At 37.4% G+C, this 21,740-nt stretch overlaps 1 protein-coding gene across 6 annotated transcripts in view; it reads right to left on the reverse strand.

The window, feature by feature from the left end:
• The window catches only part of MTA3 (metastasis associated 1 family member 3), a 158,440-nt gene that overhangs the window by 51,947 nt on the left and 84,753 nt on the right, over positions 1-21,740 (reverse strand). For all 6 annotated transcript variants that reach the window (XR_014235116.1, XM_082358175.1, XM_082358174.1 and 3 more), the window contains exons 8-9: positions 21,138-21,237; positions 1,145-1,333 (exon numbers count right to left, since the gene is read on the reverse strand). Coding sequence is in view for 5 of the 6 variants with exons in the window: in XM_082358175.1 (XP_082214301.1) it covers positions 1,145-1,333; positions 21,138-21,237 (289 nt within the window). In the remaining variant the exon portion in view is untranslated. The remainder of the gene's footprint in view (positions 1-1,144; positions 1,334-21,137; positions 21,238-21,740) is intronic.

The raw sequence follows: 21,740 nt of genomic DNA on the forward strand, positions 1-21,740 counted from the left end.
CCTTCAGAAATAATTAAAAAAAGATGCAACAACATAAAAGGCAGGATCCTGGTTCACATTAAATACTTCATAGGCTATAATGAGTCTATTTTCATAATTTTTAAAAAAGAATGGCTGCTGGGACTTCCCTGGTGGTCCAGTGGTTAAGAATTGCCTTGCAATGCAGGGGATGCTGGTTTGATCCCAGGTCGGGGAACTAAGATGCTGCATGAGGTGGGGCAACTAAGCCGTGTGCTCTAGAGCCCGCTTGCCACAACTAGAGAGCCCATGTGCCAAAACCACTGAGCCCGCACGCTCTAGAGACCATGCACTGCAACTACTAAGCCCGTGCGCCACTAGAGAGAAGCCTGTGCACCGCAACAGAGAGCCTGCGTGCTGCAACTAAGATCCCACACGCCGCAACTAAGATCCCATGCACCACAATTAAGACCCGAGGCAGCCAAATAAATAAATGAATACATAAATAAATATTTTTTTAAAAAAAGAATGGCTGCTATAGAAAGCTATTTATGAACTTCTCAAATAGAAATTTCCCCATTTCAAAGAGATTGTAAGCTTAATTAAAGCCAGCAATTCCATAAATACAAAGAAAAAGGAAGTACATAACAGTAGACAAGATTACCTAGTATTTAAAATGCAAGTAAGATCCTGCATATCATCAAGAAGAGTAAATATCGAAAACCCATAAAGCAAATTCTTCTGCTCTGCTTGATACAGGTCGTTTCTATAATAGAGGTCTGTATCAAATTCAGGCTCAATGATTAGTAAGATAACTAGAAAAATACTGAAGGCCTAAAGGAGGGCAACGAGCTTAAAAAGCAGAGATCAGAAATATTTAGTGCAAATGGTTAGAAAAGCTGTGCATATTTTTAACTTGGAACTCAGAGAGAGGTGAAGAGGATTAATTCATATTGCCAAGGTTTATAGCAAGAACTCAGGGCCTCCTGACCCTGAGTCTTACAATTACTGCTCAAGACAAATGTGAATTTCTCCCTCCACAACACTGGTCTGCATTCTACGTTGAGCAGATGAAAATTACTACGTCACAGGCTTGCTATATGAATAGTTTAAGATTTCCCAAATTTTTAAAACAGATAAAATATTCCCACCCCAACTTTTATTTAATTCACAATTCTCTACTTACAAAGTCTTGACGTATGTCGTTGAAGTCTTTGCCATATTTTTCCAGTGCCTCTTCAAATAAACTAGCTTCAGAGGCCGACCATTCTTCCATTTCATCTCTGCATAAAACAGGTCCCCCAAGTGGTACTAAGACACTAATTGCACTGCTCAAATCATAGCTGTGCCTATACAACGTATCCATAGCATGAAACTAAAAAAAAACAAAGAAAATGGAGAGAAAAGATCAGCCAGAAATGCAAACTTGCTAGATTATTTAAGAACAGAAATATTAAAATGCATGATGCACTTAATTAGCAACAATATACTTAGTATTTACTTTTTTAGTAACACAATTAAGAAAAAAACTTAAACAATGGATTTATTCAGTTATTTATAACATCACATATTGCTTTTAAGAGCATGTTGATTTGTACCTTTTAAGGTATGTATTTTTTTTAAATGCATTTGTTTGTTACAGCAACCTAACTATGAAGATCTAGGACCTCCAGGAATGAAAATGGGAACCCAGTAAGTTCCATCATCCTTTTGGTTAAAAGTGCCAGAGTCACTTCAGCTATTGTATAAGGTTGGCACAGCCTTCCTTGACAAGGGAAAAATATGTAGACAGAGGATGTATCAGAGTGAGAAAAAATATTCTCAGGTTGCAGTAAGAGAATGATATACTAAGAACAAGAGATGGAGAAAAAACAATGAAACTGAGAATGATGGTTAAGACAAAATTACACATCCATGTTAAACAAAACAAAACAAACAAAATTATATATCCATGTAAAAACAGTAACTTGGTTGAAATTCTGTAAGACCAAGAATAGATGACCAGGCTTGCTTGGAACAGCTACCTAGGCCAGTGTGGATTTCATATATATTTCAAGGGTGAGTGATTTGAAAGGAGGAAAGATAGATTAGGATAATATAAGTGGCTTTTTTCAGAAGTACCTTGGGTCTAGCTTATTTTAAAAAGATCTATTCATAATATGCATGCGTATTTGTATGTGTAGCAGGAAAACTGCTGAACAGGACAATCAGTTGTGTCTGGATAAGCATATAGGTGTGGTACAGATTTGGTTGGTGATCAAATCCTTGCCAAGTGAGAACTAGTTCTGTTTAAACTTTCTAACATGTGAAAGCCAAGTTTTACACCTTTTACACAAAGTATCTTCTGATAATTATTAAAAATTGCATAAATGAGGATAGAGTCACATCTATGTTTCTTAAAAATTTAAATTATAAGTGATCCCAAAATATCTGGTAGGGGACAGTGGACAGTTCCCTACTGGTACAAAAGCATAAAATAAGCTCCAGTATCAACTAACATCTATTAAAGAGAAAAAAATTATTAGCTAAAATACACATTAAAAGTATGTATTTATACTGTGATACGTAAAGATGCTGAATATGAATTTGTTGACAGAGCTAAAGGCAGGATTTAGGACATGATTAGGAACAGTAACTAACTGCTTTAACAAGGGTTGACATCTCCCCTAAAATAAATCATTGGATTCCACAAAACAAAAGCAAGTAGGGATTTCATTATCAATTTCCTAGTTATAATCACAGCTAAGACCATACTGACCATGTGCAGTCTTTTGCTATATGTGTCACAATTGTGGAATAATAACTTCAACTTTCAAGTGAATTTCTTCTCACCCTTCTGCAGCAAGGGTTACAAAAATGTTAGAACTGATCTTGATTCTTCCCTTATGCTCTGCAAACTTCAGAATCAACTAAATTCCACTTCTCTAGCTAACCTCTCACTTGACAGATTCAGCAGTTTTAACTGCATGTTACAGTTATACACTCTTAACACCATCCCTGAAACTAAAAAACTATTGTTTCTAGATACCTGATCTATGAAAATGCAAAGATCAACAGCATTGAGGGGTCCCTTCAAATAATAATATATTTCCATAAACAACTATTTTTAAAACTCCTAAATTTACAGTGGATAACTAAAAACAAAATAGTATTCAAAATCAATAATTATACAAATTAACTGCTGCTGAGATTCCTCAGGAGATACAAGTAATTTTTATATTGAACAGGTGCTCTGAAACCAAAAGTCACAGAATTAAATGAGCTTTTCTCAGCTGTTGTTATACCAACCACTCAAAGCATGAATGGATTTTCAGTCTTTTGTTCATGTTAGATGAATGCAAATGCCTTCCTTATAGGCACTTTTAAAAATGACGATGGGCTATTATCTAATAAGGCTTCAAGTACCAAAGTAATACCCTACCTAGCCTCTATAAGTGATTGTGACCAAAATCCCAAGTGATCAGGTTGTTTTTAAAGGTTCTGTTCTGTACAGAGTGTGTTTGTGTTACTCAACACTTAAGTAAGCATTTGCTTTTGAAAACTAGCTCCTGCATTGTGTCACAAAGCAAATGGAAAGAGTGAGTCGGACTAAGGCTGACCACAGCTATGAAACCTCCATAGCCCACACATTTAGACCACAGCCTAGGGGAAGTGCAGTAATGATCAGTATGTGTAGAAAATAAACATCCCATGAGACACAGGTACTGTGGAATGCCTAAGGAATAATCCTGTTAAAAATCAATGACCAGCTTTACCAAGGAAACCAGAGGATCACATTGTTTGCTAGGAGTCCATATTAACTCCATCTTTCTGACATACATAGAAGCTTCTTCTGAATGAACTTCTGTATAGTCTAATCCAACCACAAAAAGCTAATAAGTAAGTAAAACACAAAATATAGTTTCTAAAACAAAAGAGACAACATCCAGTGAAGACTCACAGAAATAAGCTAAGAAAAGACATAGGAGTTTGACAATGTAACCAACAACTTATAGTTTATCAGTTAAGATAAAAACTCAAAGAGCCAGACATATAAGAGAACATACTGGCTGATTCCATTTTTATGAATTTTGAGAAAAATAACAATTAATATATGATGAGAAAAGTCAGAATGATTACCTCAGAAGAGGGGATCATTGACTGGGAAGAAGCATGAGGGAACCCTGTTCATCATCTACATCTGGGTGGTGGTTATATGGATGTAGACATAGGTAAAAATTTATAAGCTGTGCACCTAAGTGTACTTAATACACTTTATTATATGTATACCTCAATTTAAAATAAGATAAAGAACTTGAAACTGAAAATCCTCCCTCCAGATAAATACTTTGCAAAGATACCATCTTTTCAATAGAGATATAGATACACACAAATCCATTCAAATCTAAATTTTAAAAATCATAAGAACTCAGCACAAGCTGTTCTCTCTGCCAAATAGTGGTGACGGTGTTGTCACATTTCATCTCATTCAAAACAGATGGAGATGACAAACAGAAGTATTTTAGGAGAAAGAGTGACAATGAAATCTTGGCAGTGGAATTCTCATCTTTTGTTCATTAAGCAGAATCACACTTGGGTAAACTGGACCATTGTTTGGCAAAAATTCACTCCCTCTCCTGGACCTCCAAGGGAGCATATTCTTCCACTCTGCTGAGGTTGGGCCTGGCCATGTGACTTGTGTGGCCAACTGGCTGTTAAGATGTGTGACATAACAGAGCCCTGACATGAGTCCGTGCATTTGGACTTGTGCTACTGACTTTTGTCAACAGAGGATGAGAGATACATGGACCAGATGTGGACCTAACCTGCAGCTTCTCACCCGAATCAGCACAGTACAGTTCAGCAGAATTCTAGACAATCTGTACAGGGGTGCATGAGAAATTAATGTTTGTTGTTTATAAGCCAATGAAATTCTGGGCATTGTAATAGATACTGCATTTTCCCTTTTGAGAATTAAGAGCTTATTCACCCAATGCTTAGAAATGCTGTGAGCAAACAGCCTACAGCTGCTGCTCCTCTTTGGAATGATCTCAAATTAAGAAAGGTTCATCGCCCAAGGTCATGCCCTCTTCCTGGGGCAGCCAGCTTCCAATGATGCAGGAGTGTAAAGGGTGAGGCCTTCACTCACACTGTATCAGAGCCCACCTTCTCCCTCTGTTCAATCCTGCCTCCTTCCCTTCTCTTCCACAGGTGTTGATCCCAAGAGTACTCCCTAATAAACTTCCAGCATGCAAATCTCCTCTCAGAATCTGTTTCCCAGGAACCCAATCTGTAACATGTAACATTATTTTGGCAATGGCTAACTGATACCCATATATATTCAATACTACTGATTTGCTCAGTTAAGAGTTTTACAAAAATTTTACATGTATAACTCCAGCACAAATTATAGCATTCAGACCATCAAATCTATTTTAAAATTAATGAGCATATGGTTTTTTCCAAGTAGAAATATAAACTCCCATGAGTAAACCTCAAACCACGATCAAGGCAAAAATTTATATATATGAGAAGTATGCCATCCAGTCAACTTTTGCTTCAATGCACAGTACTCAAAGCAAAATCCCTCACTCCTAATCAGATTTGTTAAGACTTGGTTGTCATTCACTCAGATCAATCTATAAGACACCCAAGAGCTATGTTCTTATGTGTACTCATACCTTTTGATTATTATCACGAGAAAGCTCCAGGGGCGGCAGGCCATAGTAGCCCCATGGCCCTAATGTCACTTCCAAACCTACCCTGAGCATAACTGTGGGTTCTTCCCCCCAGCTCTGATTCCAGACACAAACCAGGCAAATATGGAATACAACTATGTGGAGACACTGGAGAATAAGCAATGCAGGCAAGAAGGAGAGGCTAAGATCGTTCAGGAAGAGGAAGTATGAGAGATGAGCTTCCACACTGACCCGAGCTTTAACTTTGAGGTGTTTTCTAAACTGCTACAAGAGAGAACAGACCAAACAGAAAGTTAGCTGTGACTAGGCTGAGGTGAAAGTGGGCAAGACCTAGGGAGCAAAAGCCTCAGGAAGATTATATTCCAGGCCCTAAAGGAAATCACGATATGTTAAAATAATTGGTGTCATACATGTTCTCTGATCACAACCCCCAAAGCAATTTAGATTTATTTATTTAGATAGAACCACATTTCCTTGGAAATTAACTCTCAGTCAAATGCAAAATTATAAAGTAAATTAGGAAATACTTAGAACCAAGTGATAAAGAAAATACTACATATAAAAATATGAGATACAGAGGGACATTTATAATCTTAATTACTAATATCAGAAAAGTAGATAAATGAAATTAATGGGCTAAAAATTGGTCTTGTAAAGCTGGTATAGTTAATATCAGGGTAAAGCCAAAGAAAGGTAGAAGGAAGAAAATAATAAAGAGCAAAACTAAATTAAATAGAAAACAGACATACAATAAAGAAGATCAACTAAACTCAAATTTCATTCTTCTAGACAATAAAAGAGAAATTTCTGGCAAAACTATCAAGGAAAAAATGGGAAATGACACATAAACAATAACAGGAATAAAAAGCTATTTATAACTACAGGCATCAAAAAATTTCCTAATAAAAAAACTATCAGGGAATTCCCTGGTGGTCCAGTGGTCAGGACTCTGTGCTTTCACTGCTGGAGCCCAGGTTCGATCCCTGGTCAGGGAACTAAGATCCCACAAGCTGCACCATGTGGCCAAAAAAAAAACCTATGAAAAATTGGAAAACCTAAGGAAAAATGGAAAATCTCCTGATGTAACTGACCAAAAGGGACTTTAATAGAATAAAAACTTACTCTAATTTTTAATCAAATTATAACCACAACCCAAATGGAGGGACATGCTACAAAATAAATGGCCTGTGCTCTTCAAAATGCCATGGTCACAGAAGAGAGAAAAAATGAAGAACCGTTCAGGATTGAAGGAAATTAAAGAGATATGACAAGTAAATGCAGTAAGTGATTCTCAAGTAGATCTTGAATGAGAAAAAAATTTTTTTTTCTCTTATTATAAAGGACGTTACTGAGACAACTACGAATCTGACTAAAGCCAGATTTATAGTACTATAACTTGTTAGTACTTTTAAATTGTTATAGTACTATTGTTATAGTACTATAACAATGTTCATTTCCTGAATCTGCAAATTGTATTGTGGTTAAGTGAGAAAATATCCTTGTTCTTTTAGGAAATACCTCCTCAAATAATACTTAGCGATAAAGGGACATCCATTCTGTAACTTACTCTCAAACTGTTCAGAAATAATAATAATATGTATACAGAGAAAGAATGATAAAGGAAACGTGGTAGATGTAAACATTTGGGGAATCTGGGTGAAGGGAATACAGGAAGTCTTAGTACTATTTTTGTATTGTCTCAAAATACAAAAATAACAAGTTTTAAGAAATTATAACAAGCCTTCATTAACTCACACTTGTAAAATCCAAATCTCTTCACCCTAGACAAAGAAGTTAAAACAATTTTCATTATATTTCTCCATAGTTCAATTCTACAGTGACTTTCTAATGTTTCTTGTATTAGTTGTCAAATGCATGGGAGAAAAGTAAAGTAAAAGGCGACATACAGTCAAAACAAAAAATAAAACAAAAACAAATTTAAGCTTAAATTTAAAAGAAAGAAATGGATAAACAGACCTTAACACAAGCAGACAATTCCCCCTAAGACAGTCTGCAGTGTCTCTAAGCCCGTTTAATATCATTTTAAAATTCTTATCTGCAATACATCATCAGACAAAAAGGAAATGTGCCTAATGTAGAATATTATTGCCTTAATGATGTATTTAGAAGGAAGGAAAATTTCACGTTTCATATTTTTTACTGCAGTGGTAGTCCATTAGTTCAAATTCTAATTTTACAGTCTTGGAAACATGGATAGTACTCATAAGTTTTAGCAAACTGAGTTTTAAAAATTATATGAATTCTCATTTAATCAATTTTATATTCATTTTGAAGACTAGATTTTTTTATGTAAGTTGATGCCTAAAATGTTAATCAAAAGATTCATATATTCTGCTGAGTACAATTTCTATAAACGATGTAATGACTATGATTTCCAAACTGTTCTCAATTCCTCAAAGCCCTAAATGAAGTGTGTGATTTGAACAGGAATCACAAATAAAGACAGTGAAGTGCATGGTCAACAGCTGGCATTTTTACAAAGAGTAACTGAAGAATAAAACTATTGTTGGTTAAATCAACTTTCTCTTATCAGAAAAATAAGTTAATTATCTTTTCTAAGTTCTTCTTGATGGGAAAATTTTTATTGTAAAAAGTATAGCTTGTTTTAAGCAGAAGATTTTAAACTGTATAGTGATTTCCTTGTAACGATTATATTAATACGTGTGGTTAATTATAGCCTAATGACCATATTCAAACTTGATAACCTACTACAATGATAATAAATATGGCATGAAAAAACCACTTTCAGACAAGCGATAATGCTATAAAATCAGAAGAAAGTAAATGAGACTCAGCAAAGACGGGGGGGGGGGGGGGCGGGGGGCGGGGAATGCATCATTGTTATCATCAGCTCAACAATAACAACTAATATTTATTGAGCTCTTACATTGTGCCAGATACTGTTCCAAATGATCTACAAGTATTATCTTGTTTAATCCTCAAGTTGATATCACAAGGTAAGTCAGAGACAGACTTTTCCAGAGGCTGGAGGAGGACACTGAGGCACCACCTACTTTCTCTCCTAGTGAGGACGGGGCCTCAAGAGCCAGAAGAGCCCAGTGTTTGCAAACATTACCTTGAATGAAGGTGCATAAACTGCTGAACGTGATTTCTTCCAGAATACTGATGGAAGCTCAAAAAGACGTGTGACATAGCAGTAAATCAGTTGTCTTCCACCCAACCTGGACAGCCAACGGCACAGGGAGCTGTGCGCCTCTGCAGAGAACGCAGGGGCCCAGGCATGCTCTGGGGGGCCAGTGCAGTTCCATCAAGTTCTATATGCTTGGATACATATATCAGCAACTTACAGGGGTAGGTCTGCATACCCTCTTCTTGTCAACCCATAACCTCAGGGCAGACACATTTTATTTCCACTGCAGATGAGGAAACTCAGACACAGGGAGGTTATGTAACTTGCATAAGGCTATAAGGATCAAAAGCTATAGATCTAAGGGGAAAAACAGAATCACAAAAGTGAATCCATTGGTACACACCCAGGTCCATAGCAGCATTATTCACAATAGCCAAAAGGTAGAAGCAACCCAAGTTTCTACTGACAGATGAATGGATAAACAAAATGTAATATACACATACAGTGGATTATTATTCAGCCTTAAAAAGGAAGGAAATGCCGACATATGCTGCAACATGGATGGCCTTTGAAGATGTTATGCTAAGTGAAATAAGCAAGCCACAAAGGGGCAAATATTTTATGGTTCCACTTACATGAGGTACCTAGAGTAGTCAAATCCAGAGAGATGTAAAGTAGAATGGTGACTGCCAAGGCCTCGGGACTGTTTTAAGGATCTGGGTTTTTGCCCTAAGTGCAACTGAAAGCCACTAAGAGGATATAAGATAGGGGACAGCAAAATCAGAATTGCATTTTTAAAAGACCAGATATAATACAGAATTAGAGATGTTCCAGCATGCAATTTCCTCCTTACTAATCAACATAGCCTGACCTTTCTTAGAACCAGAATTTAGCATGAGGAAACCTAAGTTTCTAGTCTTATATAAGTTACTTAACCATTATCTCTAATATAGTCTATCCCAGAAGATTTCTAAGGCCCCCAAAAACTCAAAAAGCTTTTATCTAGAATCCTACCCTCCAACCTGCTTTAGTCCTCAGAGTCCAGACAAAAGAGAAATCCAGTATCTCTGCAATTACCTATTCTCCGAGACAGAGGCTTTGTTTCAGCAATAGCTCCCTAACAGTGCACATGGCACTTGGCCCTTCCAGTCATGAACAGGAAGTAACAGGCTAGAAAGTCCAAGAACTACTACTTAAGTAACTACTTCAGGGTTTACTTTGTTCTAAGTAATTTTGTATCCACAATGCAGGGGGACAGGGGAGTGAATGTAAGGATTACTGCACACTAATTTTTTTTTCTTTGCAAATTGCACTAAGTATACTTCCCATTTTACTGAAACGAAGGTGAAATCTATGAAGCCTCTGTGGCTTTAATGTTTTAACAATTATAAATCTCATTATATGTCTTAGACTAGCCATGTTTGAAATTCACAGCCCAGCTACCTGAAAATGAGGAAGTTACATCCAACAATCCTGCAGGCAGCTTAATTACCTGCTCCCAAAATATTACTGGTGATTTGATAAGTGGCATATATTGTCTTGGATAAACAGATGTGTCAGATAGGAATGATGAAAGCCAACTGCAGTCCTCACAGGACAAGCCACAGAGAAAATCACCTGAACAAGCTACCCAGGTCCCAGCAGTTCCACAACCCTGCCCTCTCCATGGTCTCCAGATCCATGGTCTGGTCACCTGATAGAGAAAAGTACTAACCTGACCTGTGCAGGCCTGTGAACACTGAAAGAAAAATAAGAGTCCAATTCTTCAAATTCAACTAAACAATGAATCCATTTTCATTTAATGGCACAAAAAAACTTAGCAGCCTTTCATATGTTGCTCTTAGAAAACAATCTGCAAAACTCATCAACATATTATTAATTTTTAACCACTTCCATTCATTTTTACAGAAATGCCTCGAGATCTTATATTTTAACATCAAAGTAGAAGGCATGATACCACCAGGCAAACAGGATTAAAGGTGCAGGTCATGGCATCTGAAATAACAAGAGACAATGACTTCTTCCTGCTTTTGACTTCTAAAAGATGTCAATTTTCTGCAACTGAAAATAATATAATCTCAACACAAGAACATACAGAAAAAGTCCAAGTGAAGTTGAACCTAGAATAGTTAGAGCAGGAAACCAAGACCCATAAATGGTGACTCCCCTGGTGGCACAGTGGATAAGATTCCACACTCCCAATGCAGGGGGCCTGGGTTCAATCCCTGGTCAGGGAACTAGATCCCACATGCATGCTGCAACTAAGAGTTCACATACCACAACTGCAGAGCCCACTGGCCACAACTAAGAGCTGGTGCAACCAAATAAATAATATTAAAAAAAAAAAAAAGACACATAAATGTTGCAGACAAAAGAACAAATCTTGGGGACTTCCCCGGCAGTCCAGTGGTTAAAAATCCACACTTCCACTGCAAGGGGTGTGGGTTCGATCCGTGGTTAGGGAACTAAGATCCTGCATGCCGCGTGGCGTGGCCAAAATAAAATAAAATAAAATGAATTTTTAAAAAAGAATAAGGGGATTAGGAACCAAGACAGCAGAGTAGAAGGACGTGCTCTCACTCCCGCTTGTGAGAACACCAGAATCACAACTAGCTGCTGGACAATCATCAACAGGAAGAAACTGGAACTCACCAAAAAAGATACCCCACATCCAAAGACAAAGGAGAAGCCACAATGAGATGGTAGGAGGGGCTCAATCACACTAAAATCAAATCCCATAACTGCTGGGTGGGTGACTCACAGACTGGAGAACACTTATACCACAGAAGTCCACCCACTAGAGTGAAGGTTCTGAGCCCCACATCAGGCTTCCCAACCTGGGGGTCCAGCAACGGGAGGAGGAATTCCTAGAGAATCAGAATTTGAAGTCTAGTGGGATTTGACTGCAGGACTTTGACGGGACTGGGGTAAACAGAGACTCCACTCTTGGAGGGCGCACACAAAGTAGTGTGTGCATCGGGACCCAAGGGAAGGAGCAGTGACCACAGGGGAGACTGAACTAGACCTACTGGCTGGTGTTGGAGGGTGTCCTGCAGAGGCAGGGGTTGGCTGTGGCTCACCGAGGAGACAAGGACACTGGAAGCAGAAGTTCTGGGAAGTACTCCTTGGTGTGAGCCCTCCCAGAGTCCGCCATTAGCCCCACAAAAGAGCCCAGGTAGGCTCCAGTGTTGGGTCACCTCAGGCCAAACAAGCAACAGGGAGGGAACCCAGGCCCACCCATCAACAGTCAAGAGGATTAAAGTTTTACTGAGCTCTGCCCACCAGAGCAACAGTCAACTCTACCCACCACCAGTCCCTCCCATCAGGAAACTGGCACAAGCCTCTTAGATAACCTCATCCACCAGATGACAGAGAGCAGAAGCAAGAAGAACTACAATCCTGCAGCCTGTGGAACAAAGACCACATTCACAGAAAGATAGACAAGATGAAAAGGCAGAGGGCTATGTACCAGATGAAGGAACAAGATAAAACCCCAGAAGAACAACTAAATGAAGTGGAGATAGGCAAACTTCCAGAAAAAGAATTCAGAATAATGGTAGTCAAGATGATCCAGGACCTCGGAAAAAGAATGGAGGCAAAGATCGAGAAGATGCAAGAAATGTTTAACAAAGACCTAGAAGAATTAAAGAACAAACAAACAGAGATGAACAACACAATAACTGAAGTGAAAACTACACTAGAAGGAATCAATAGCAGAATAACTGAGGCAGAAGAACGGAGAAGTGACCTGGAACACAGAATGGTGGAATTCACTGCTGCGGAACAGAATAAAGAAAAAAGAACGAAAAGAAATGAAGACAGCCTAAGAGACCTCTGGGACAACATTAAACACAACAACATTCACATTACAGGGGTCCCAGAAGGAGAAGAGAGAGAGAAAGGACCCGAGAAAATATTTGAAGAGATTATACTCGAAAACTTCCCTAACATGGGAAAGGAAATAGCCACCCAAGTCCAGGAAGCACAGAGAGTCCCATACAGGATAAACCCAAGGAGAAACGCACCAAGACACATAGTAATCAAACTGGCAAAAATTAAAGACAAAGAAAAATTACTGAAAGCAGCAAGGGAAAAATGACAAATAACATACAAGGGAACTCCCATAAGGTTAACAGCTGATTTCTCAGCAGAAACTCTACAAGACAGAAGGGAGTGGCATGATATACTTAAAGTGATGAAAGGGAAGAACCTACAACCCAGATTACTCTACCTGGCAAGGATCTCATTCAGATTCGATGGAGAAATCAAAAGCTTTACAGACAAGCAAAAGCTAAGAGAATTCAGCACCACCAAACCAGCTCTACAACAAATGCTAAAGGAACTTCTCTAAGTGGGAAACACAAGGAAGAAAAGGATCTACAAAAACAAACCCAAAACAATTAAGAAAATGGTCATAGGAATATACATATCGAGAATTACCTTAAACGTGAATGGATTAAATGCTCCAACCAAAAGACACAGGCCTGCTGAATGGATACAAACACAAGACCCATCTTTATGCTGTCTACAAGAGACCCACTTCAGACCTAGGGACACATACAGACTGAAAGTGAGGGGATGGAAAAAGATATTCCATGCAAGTGGAAATCAAAAGAAAGCGGGAGTAGCAATACTCATATCAGATAACATAGACTTTAAAATAAAGAATGTTACAAGAGACAAGGAAGGACACTACATAATGATCAAGGGATCAATCCAAGAAGAAGATACAACAATTATTAATATACATGCACCCAACATAGGAGCACCTCAATACATAAGGCAACTGCTAAGAGCTCTAAAAGAGGAAATCCACAGTAACACAATAATAGTGGGGGACTTTAACACCTCACTTACACCAATGGACAGATCATCCAAAATGAAAATAAATAAGGAAACACAAGCTTTAAATGACACAATAGACCAGATAGATTTAATTGATATTTATAGGACATTCCATCCAAAAACAGCAGATTACACTTTCTTCTCAAGTGCACACGGAACATCCTCCAGGATAGATCACATCTTGGGTCACAAATCAAGCCACAGTAAATTTAAGAAAACTGAAATCATATCAAACATCTTTTGTGACCACAACGCTATGAGATTAGAAATGAATTACAGGGAAAAAAATGTAAAAAACACAAACACGTGGAGGCTAAACAATATGTTACTAAATAACCAAGAGATCACTGAAGAAATCAAAGAGGAAATCAAAAAATACCTGGAGACAAATGACAATGAAAACACGATGATCCAAAACCTATGGGATGCAGCAAAAGCAGTTCTAAGAGGGAAGTTTATAGCTATACAAGCCTGCCTCAAGAAACAAGAAAAATCTCAAATAAACAATCTAACCTTACACCTAAAGGAACTAGAGAAAGAAGAACAAACAAAGCCCAAAGTTAGCAGAAGGAAAGAAATCAAAGATCAGAGCAGAAATAAATGAAATAGAAACAAAGAAAACAATAGCAAAGATTAATAAAACTAAACGCTGCTTCTTTGAGAAGATTAACAAAATTGATAAACGATTAGCCAGACTCATTAAGAAAAAGAGGGAGAGGACTCAAATCAATAAAATTAGAAATGAAAAAGGAGACGTTACAACAGACACTGCAGAAATACAAAGCATCCTAAGAGACTACTACAAGCAACTCTATGCCAATAAAATGGACAACCTGGAAGAAATGGACAAATTCCTAGAAAGGTATAACCTTCCAAGACTGAACCAGGAAGAAATAGAAAATATGATCAGACCAATCACAAGTAATGAAATTGAAACTGTGATTAAAAATCTTCCAACAAACAAAAGTCCAGGACCAGATGGCTTCACAGGTGAATTCTAGCAAACATTTAGAGAAGAGCTAACACCCATCCTTCTCAAACTCTTCCAAAAAATTGCGGAGGAAGGAACACTCCCAAACTCATTCTATGAGGCCACCATCACCATGATACCAAAACCAGACAAAGATACTACAAAAAAAGAAAATTACAGACCAATATCACTGATGAATATAGACGCAAAAATTCTCAACAAAATATTAGCAAACAGAATCCAACAACACATTAACAGGATCATACACCATGATCAAGTGGGATTTATCCCAGGGATGCAAGGATTCTTCAATATACACAAATCAATCAATGCGATAAACCATATTAACAAATCGGAGAATAAAAACCATATGATCATCTCAATAGATGCAGAAAAAGCTTTTGACAAAATTCAACACCCATTTATGATAAAAACCCTCCGGAAAGTGGGCATAGAGGGAACCTACCTCAACATAATAAAGGCCATATATGACAAACCCACAGCAAGCATCATTCTCCATGGTGAAAAACTGAAAGCATTTCCTCTAAGATCAGGAACAAGACAAGGATGTCCACTCTCACCACTGTCATTCAACATAGTTTTGGAAGTCCTAGCCATGGCAATCAGAGAAGAAAAAGAAATAAAAGGAATACAAATTGGAAAAGAAGAAGTAAAACTGTCACTGTTTGCAGATGACATGATACTATACATAGAGAATCCTAAAAATGCCACCAGAAAACTACTAGAGCTAATCAATGAATTTGGTAAAGTTGCAGGATACAAAATTAATGCACAGAAATCTCTTTCATTCCTATACACTAATGATGAAAAATCTGAAAGAGAAATTAAGGAAACACTCCCATTTACCATTGCAACAAAAAGAATAAAATACCTAGGAATAAACCTACCTAGGGAGACAAAAGACCTGTATGCAGAAAACTATAAGACACTGATGAAAGAAATTAAAGATGATACCAACAGATGGAGAGATATACCATGTTCTTGGATTGGAAGAATCAATACTGTGAAAATGACTATACTACCCAAAGCAATCTACAGATTCAATGCAATCCCTATCAAATTACCAATGGCATTTTTTACGGAACTAGAACAAAAAATCTTAAAATTTATATGGAGGCACAAAAGACCCCAAATAGCCAAAGCAGTCTTGAGGGAAAAAAACGGAGCTGGAGGAATCAGACTCCCTGACTTCAAAGTATACTACAAAGCTACAGTAATTAAGACAATATGGTAGTGGCACGAAAACAGAAACATAGATCAATGGAACAAGATAGAAAGCCCTGAGATAAACCCATGCACCTATGGTCAAGTAATCTATGACAAAGGAGGCAAGGATATACAAATGGGGAAAAGACAGTCTCTTCAGTAAGTGGTGCTGGGAAAACTGGACAGCTACATGTAAACAAATGAAATTAGAACACTCCCTAACACCATACCCAAAAATAAACTCAAAATGGATTAGAGACCTAAATGTAAGACCGGACACTATAAAACTCTTAGAGGAAAACATAGGAAGAACACTCTTTGACATAAATCACAGCAAGATCTTTTTTGATCCACCTCCTAGAGTAAAGGAAATAAAAACAAAAATAAACAAATGGGACCTAATGAAAGTTAAAAGCTTCTGCACAGCAAAGGAAACCATAAACAAGACGAAAAGACAACCCTCAGAATGGGAGAAAATATTTGCAAACGAATCAATGAACAAAGGATTAATCTCTAAAATATATAAACAGCTCATGTAGCTCAATATTAAAAAACAAACAACTCAATGCAAAAATGGGCAGAGGACCTAAATAGACATTTCTCCAAAGAAGACATACAGATGGCCAAGAAGCACATGAAAAGCTGCTCAACATCACTAATTATTAGAGAAATGCAAATCAAAACTACAATGAGGTATCACCTCACACCAGTTAGAATGGGCATCATTAGAAAATCTACAAACAGCAAATACTGGAGAGGGTGTGGAGAAAAGGGAACCCTCTTGCACTGTTGGTGGGAATGTAAATTGATACAGCCACTATGGAGAACAGTATGGAGGTTCCTTAAAAAACTAAAAATAGAATTACCATATGATCCAGCAATCCCACTACTGGGCATATACCCAGAGAAAACCATAATTCAGAAAGACACATGCACCCCAATGTTCATTGCAGCACTATTTACAATAGCCGGGTCATGGAAGCAACCTAAATGCCCATCGACAGACAAATGGATAAAGAAGATGTGGTACATATATACAATGGAATATTACTCAGCCATAAAAAGGAACGAAACTGGGTCATTTGTAGAGACATGGATGGATCTAGAGACTGTCATACAGAGTGAAGTACGTCAGAAGGAGAAAAACAAATATCGTATATTAACACATATATGTGGAATCTAGAAAAATGGTGCAGATAAACTGGTTTGCAAGGCAGAAATAGAGACACAGATGTAGAGAACAAACGTGTGGACACCAAGGGGGAAAAGCGGCAGGGGGGTGGGGGTGGGGGGGTGATGAATTGGGCAATTGGGATTGACATGTATATACTGATGTGTATAAAATGGATGACTAATAAGAACCTGCTGTATAAAAAAAATAAATAAAATTAAATTTAAAAATTAATAAAAAGAATAAGGGACTTCCCTGGTGGTCCGGTGGGTAAGACTCCGTGCTCCCAATGCAGGGGGTCTGGGTTCAATCCCTGGTTGGGGAACTAGATCCCACATGCATGCCACAACTAAGAGTTCTCATGCCACATGCTGCAACTAAGAAGCCTGCATGCCACAATTAAAGATCCCGCATGCCTCAACTAAGACCCGGCACAACCAACGTAAATAAATAAATAAACAAATAAATATTAAAAAAACAAAAATAAATTTAAAAAACAAATCTTCAGTGCTGCCTGATCCAAGACAGACAACAATTATATTTAAACCCAAGCCATTTTAACAAGAATAAAACAGAAGAGGTAATCTACTGGAGAGAACTCCTCAGCAGGAGTCAAGATCCAAATCCTGTCTCTGAAACCATCTGTACAAACAAGACAAAACAAAATTTCCTAAACCTCTGAGTATATTTTTGCTTAAAAAACTTTAAAATGTAGTAAATAATTTAAGATAATAATGTAATTAAAAAGTGACTCCAAATTGCTAAGTATGAAAGGAAATAAAACAGAAGAGACGGAAACACTGGAGGGTGTGAAAGTACTAGAAGGAGCATAACAGGCAAGTATTACAAACAACACACACTAAATGATATTTAAACCAATTAAGGTATAAAGGTTGTATGCCCTTTAAAATGTTTCTTTTATAATGGCCTTCACTGACAAAAACAAACACTGATTCTTGAAGACTCTGCCCTCCTCCAAAAGAAATTCATCTGCTGTCCCAGCAGTCACCAGCAGTGGGAAGCAGAGAGTCGCTGCAGTTGTGAACCAAGAGCCAACACACCTGCTCTTCACCTGTCAGGCCCATCTTCAGGCAAATGCCAGCCCCAATTGTCACAAGAGCTCTATCCCATCTCAGGAACAGGCTTTGCACTCTAGCCCCTCAGTGTAGAGGGAATTTGCTGGACTACAACAGAGATAGCACCCCCCTTTATAATCTGGGAAGCATTATCTCTTAAGAACAGTGTTAAGTCACAAGACACTGGCTACATAAGTAACAGTATATACAAGGCAAGATCATGCAACATTAGAAAATAACTTTGCAGATTCTTATATGAAAGAGTGTTTATATTATACTGTTAGGAAAAACATGGGGTAGAGGGGAGACAAAATATAAAACTCTATTTTAAATAACTTCACCTATATGTTAAAAATAAAGTGACATGGAACTTGTCTTACCAGCTATTGGAATTTATTATACTGTGGTGCTTTCACAGGGACAAATAGATCAATGAAACAGAAGAGAATGGATTAAGAATCCTAAGCATATCTAGGACCATGAAATAAGATAGAAGGGGCATTACAGAATCATGAGGAAACAACAAATTAATAAAAGGTGCTGGAATAATTAATTTTCCATATGGATAAAAACAAAATTAGACCCCTACCTCACTCCATTCTTAAAAATAAAGTCCAGGTATATTTACAGTCTTAAATATGAATAAAACTTTAAAAGTATTAGACAAAAATAGAATAAAAAAAAAAATAGAATAATAATGTAAGTGAAGAATGGACAAAGGATACATGAATCTAAAATACAAAGAAGAAAAAATCTGAAGAGCCAATATGAAAATATGCTTAGCCTCATTAAGTAATCAGGGAAATACAAATTAAAATGAGGCAGAATCAGGTTAGTAAAAAATTTTAGTCTCAACATACCAAGTGTCCAAGTGTTGAAGACAACGTAAGGAAATAGATGCAGAAAGAAAAACAGTCATTAACCGCTCGTGGGATTATAAATTTCTAGTATGGTGTATAATAGAATAATTTGGCAGCACGTGGTCCAACTGAAAATGAGCACCACCCTACGAATCGCTATGAATAACTATTCCAATTCTAGTTACAGCCTAGAAAGCTCGCACACATGCTCAGAAAGGACATGTGTTAGAATTGCCAATGCAGCATTATGGGTAATAGCAAAGGAAAATGTTTTTAAAGCACTCCAGATGTTCATTGGTAAGAGAATACATAAATAATGTGGTGTAGTATTCTATGAAAGAATACTACAAATACTACCAAGGAGTTAAAAATGAGTGAAAGAGGTACATATTTATTAACATGGCTACATCTCACTAATAAGCAAATAGCAAAATGTTACAAAGTAGATTTAAACACATGTAAAACAATGTTCATGTTGTTTTTGGAAATATCAATACATAGTAAAAGTAGAAAAACACAGACTAGATACACAGCAGATTTGATATAGTGGCTGCCTCTTGTCAGGAGGCAGGGATGATCAGGGCCAGGGGTACAGATGGAGGATGGGGAATAGGATTAGGGAGAGAATATTAGAGATTTCATCATTAATATGGTGGTTGAAAATCTGTTTAATCCAAAGAACTAAAATGTTAACAACTGCTTTAGGTGGCATTGCATAGTATTTTATTATATTATCTTCTGTACTATTCTGTAATTTGCTAGTATATTGTTTGCAATGCACAAAAAGTGGCTGAAAGGAAACATAAAATGGTAAGAATATTCTACCCTGGGTAATGAGGACAAAACTTTTTTTTTTTGGCTGCTGCTGTACTTTACTTTTAAAATTTTTTCATAATAAGAATACACTAATTTTAGAATTGGGAAAACATTTTTTTAAACAGGTAGTGATTAGATTCCATGTAGTTCTGGTTCACATAAATATCTGTTGACAGGATTTAAGGTTGTTACAAAGTGACAAGTGTACTCTTGCATCTTCAAAAAAGCACTCTTAAAAAAAAAAAAAAAAGCACTCTAAAAGTGCTAAACAACCAAAATACAAACGTATTTTGAAACCCCTAAACTTTCATAAAATATTAATGTACCAACGGAGAGAACAAAACTTGTTTCTATAAACAACATTTTAGTCTTTGAGAAAGGATAGAGAAAAGGGTTCCTTAAAGGCTATAGACTATTAATGCTTTCATCATCATCTATAATTGTACAAAACTACAAGAAAGAATTATAAGAAACAAATTTGTTGTGCATTCTAGTACAAGTTTTTACATTATCATGATAAATATTTTGTGGAAAACATTTCAAATTGGAATATAATGAGAAAGTAATAAAACCTATCATTGTATTCCATTCCATCAGAAAACAAAATGCTAACTTTTATTACGAGTAATGAATATCAAACAACTTAACCTTGCCATACCTCAGTTTCCTCATTTGTAATATGAGCATCCTATCATGCCTATCTCAGAGGGAGTGGCAATCAATACAGTTAAGGAACTTCAACAGGCAAAAACATGCAGGTCTGCTCTGCTGGAGGGTGCAGACAAGGAAGCAAGTGCCAAGCCCGATGCCCAGCCACAGCAGGCATCAGTGGTATAATTAAGCTGAACGTGGGAAGCCTCATTTGATCACCAAGGGAAGAAAGGAAATAGCCTTAAAAGATAGCAACCATAATATAATGAAATAATTTAAGAAAACAGAACCTCTTTCTAATGAACAGACAAAACAAAACTTTAAATATTTAATACTGACTAATGGCATGACAAAAGAATAACTCCTATAGCAATGGTTTCAAGAGATGGCTACTTTCACTTAAAAAAATTGTAAAGCACTATGTGTGAGCTACAACTATTTATGTACTTTGGTGTAGATGGAATACACCAAAAAAGCACCAAAGTGAAAACAGATGAATCAGAATATTGAATTGTTTTCCCAAAAATATTTTTTATAATTTTGTACCTACTCTGTGAATAGTCATTCTTACTTGTCCCAGCTCACAAACACAAGGGGTGACTTAGGAATGAGACAGCGAGTTGAGTTAATCAACCAGCCAAGCCAAATCAACCTAACAGTCAGCAGGGCTTAGAGCCAGGAAGTTCTCACGTGTACAACACTGCTATATTGGCTTTTAAATTAAACAAGTAGCAGAAGAAATAATAACTCCCAAGTTTCAAAAAGCATCTTACCAGGGTGATGTCTCGAGAAGCTGCAGCTGCACTCATATGCAAACTAGGCTGCCTTACAGAACTGCTGCAATCAAGGGCTCGAGCAAATGTCCCGACAGCACTGGATAAACCACACAAACAAAGAGGAAAAGATTAAGGCACTGTTGTTTTTTTATCTTTAAAAAAAACACATTTGGGTAGTAAATGAATGGTTGTAAAAGTCAAGCAAGTTCTTTGATGTTTAAGAATCAAATCAGACAAAAAGTATTTTCTTTGCGATTTAAGAATTGACAAGCCAATTCACTACACATATGTGTCATTACAATTAAATTAAGAAAAAGAGGGACTTCCTGGCGGTCCAGTGGGTAAGACTCCATGCTCCCAATGCAGGGGGCCTGGGTTCGATCCCTGGTCAGGGAACTAGATCCCGCATACATGCCGCAACTCAGAGTTCGCATGCCGCAACTAAGAAGTCCGCATGCCACAACTAAGACCACTGCAGGGCTTCCCTGGTGGCGCAGTGGTTGAGAATCTGCCTGCCAATGCAGGGGACACGGGTTCGAGCCCTGGTCTGGGAAGATCCCACATGCCGCGGAGCGGCTGGGCCCGTGAGCCACAATTGCT

The sequence above is a fragment of the Balaenoptera borealis genome (genome assembly GCF_965194805.1).
Source record: "Balaenoptera borealis genome assembly, chromosome: 15".
In the NCBI taxonomy this organism is placed as follows: domain Eukaryota; kingdom Metazoa; phylum Chordata; class Mammalia; order Artiodactyla; family Balaenopteridae; genus Balaenoptera; species Balaenoptera borealis.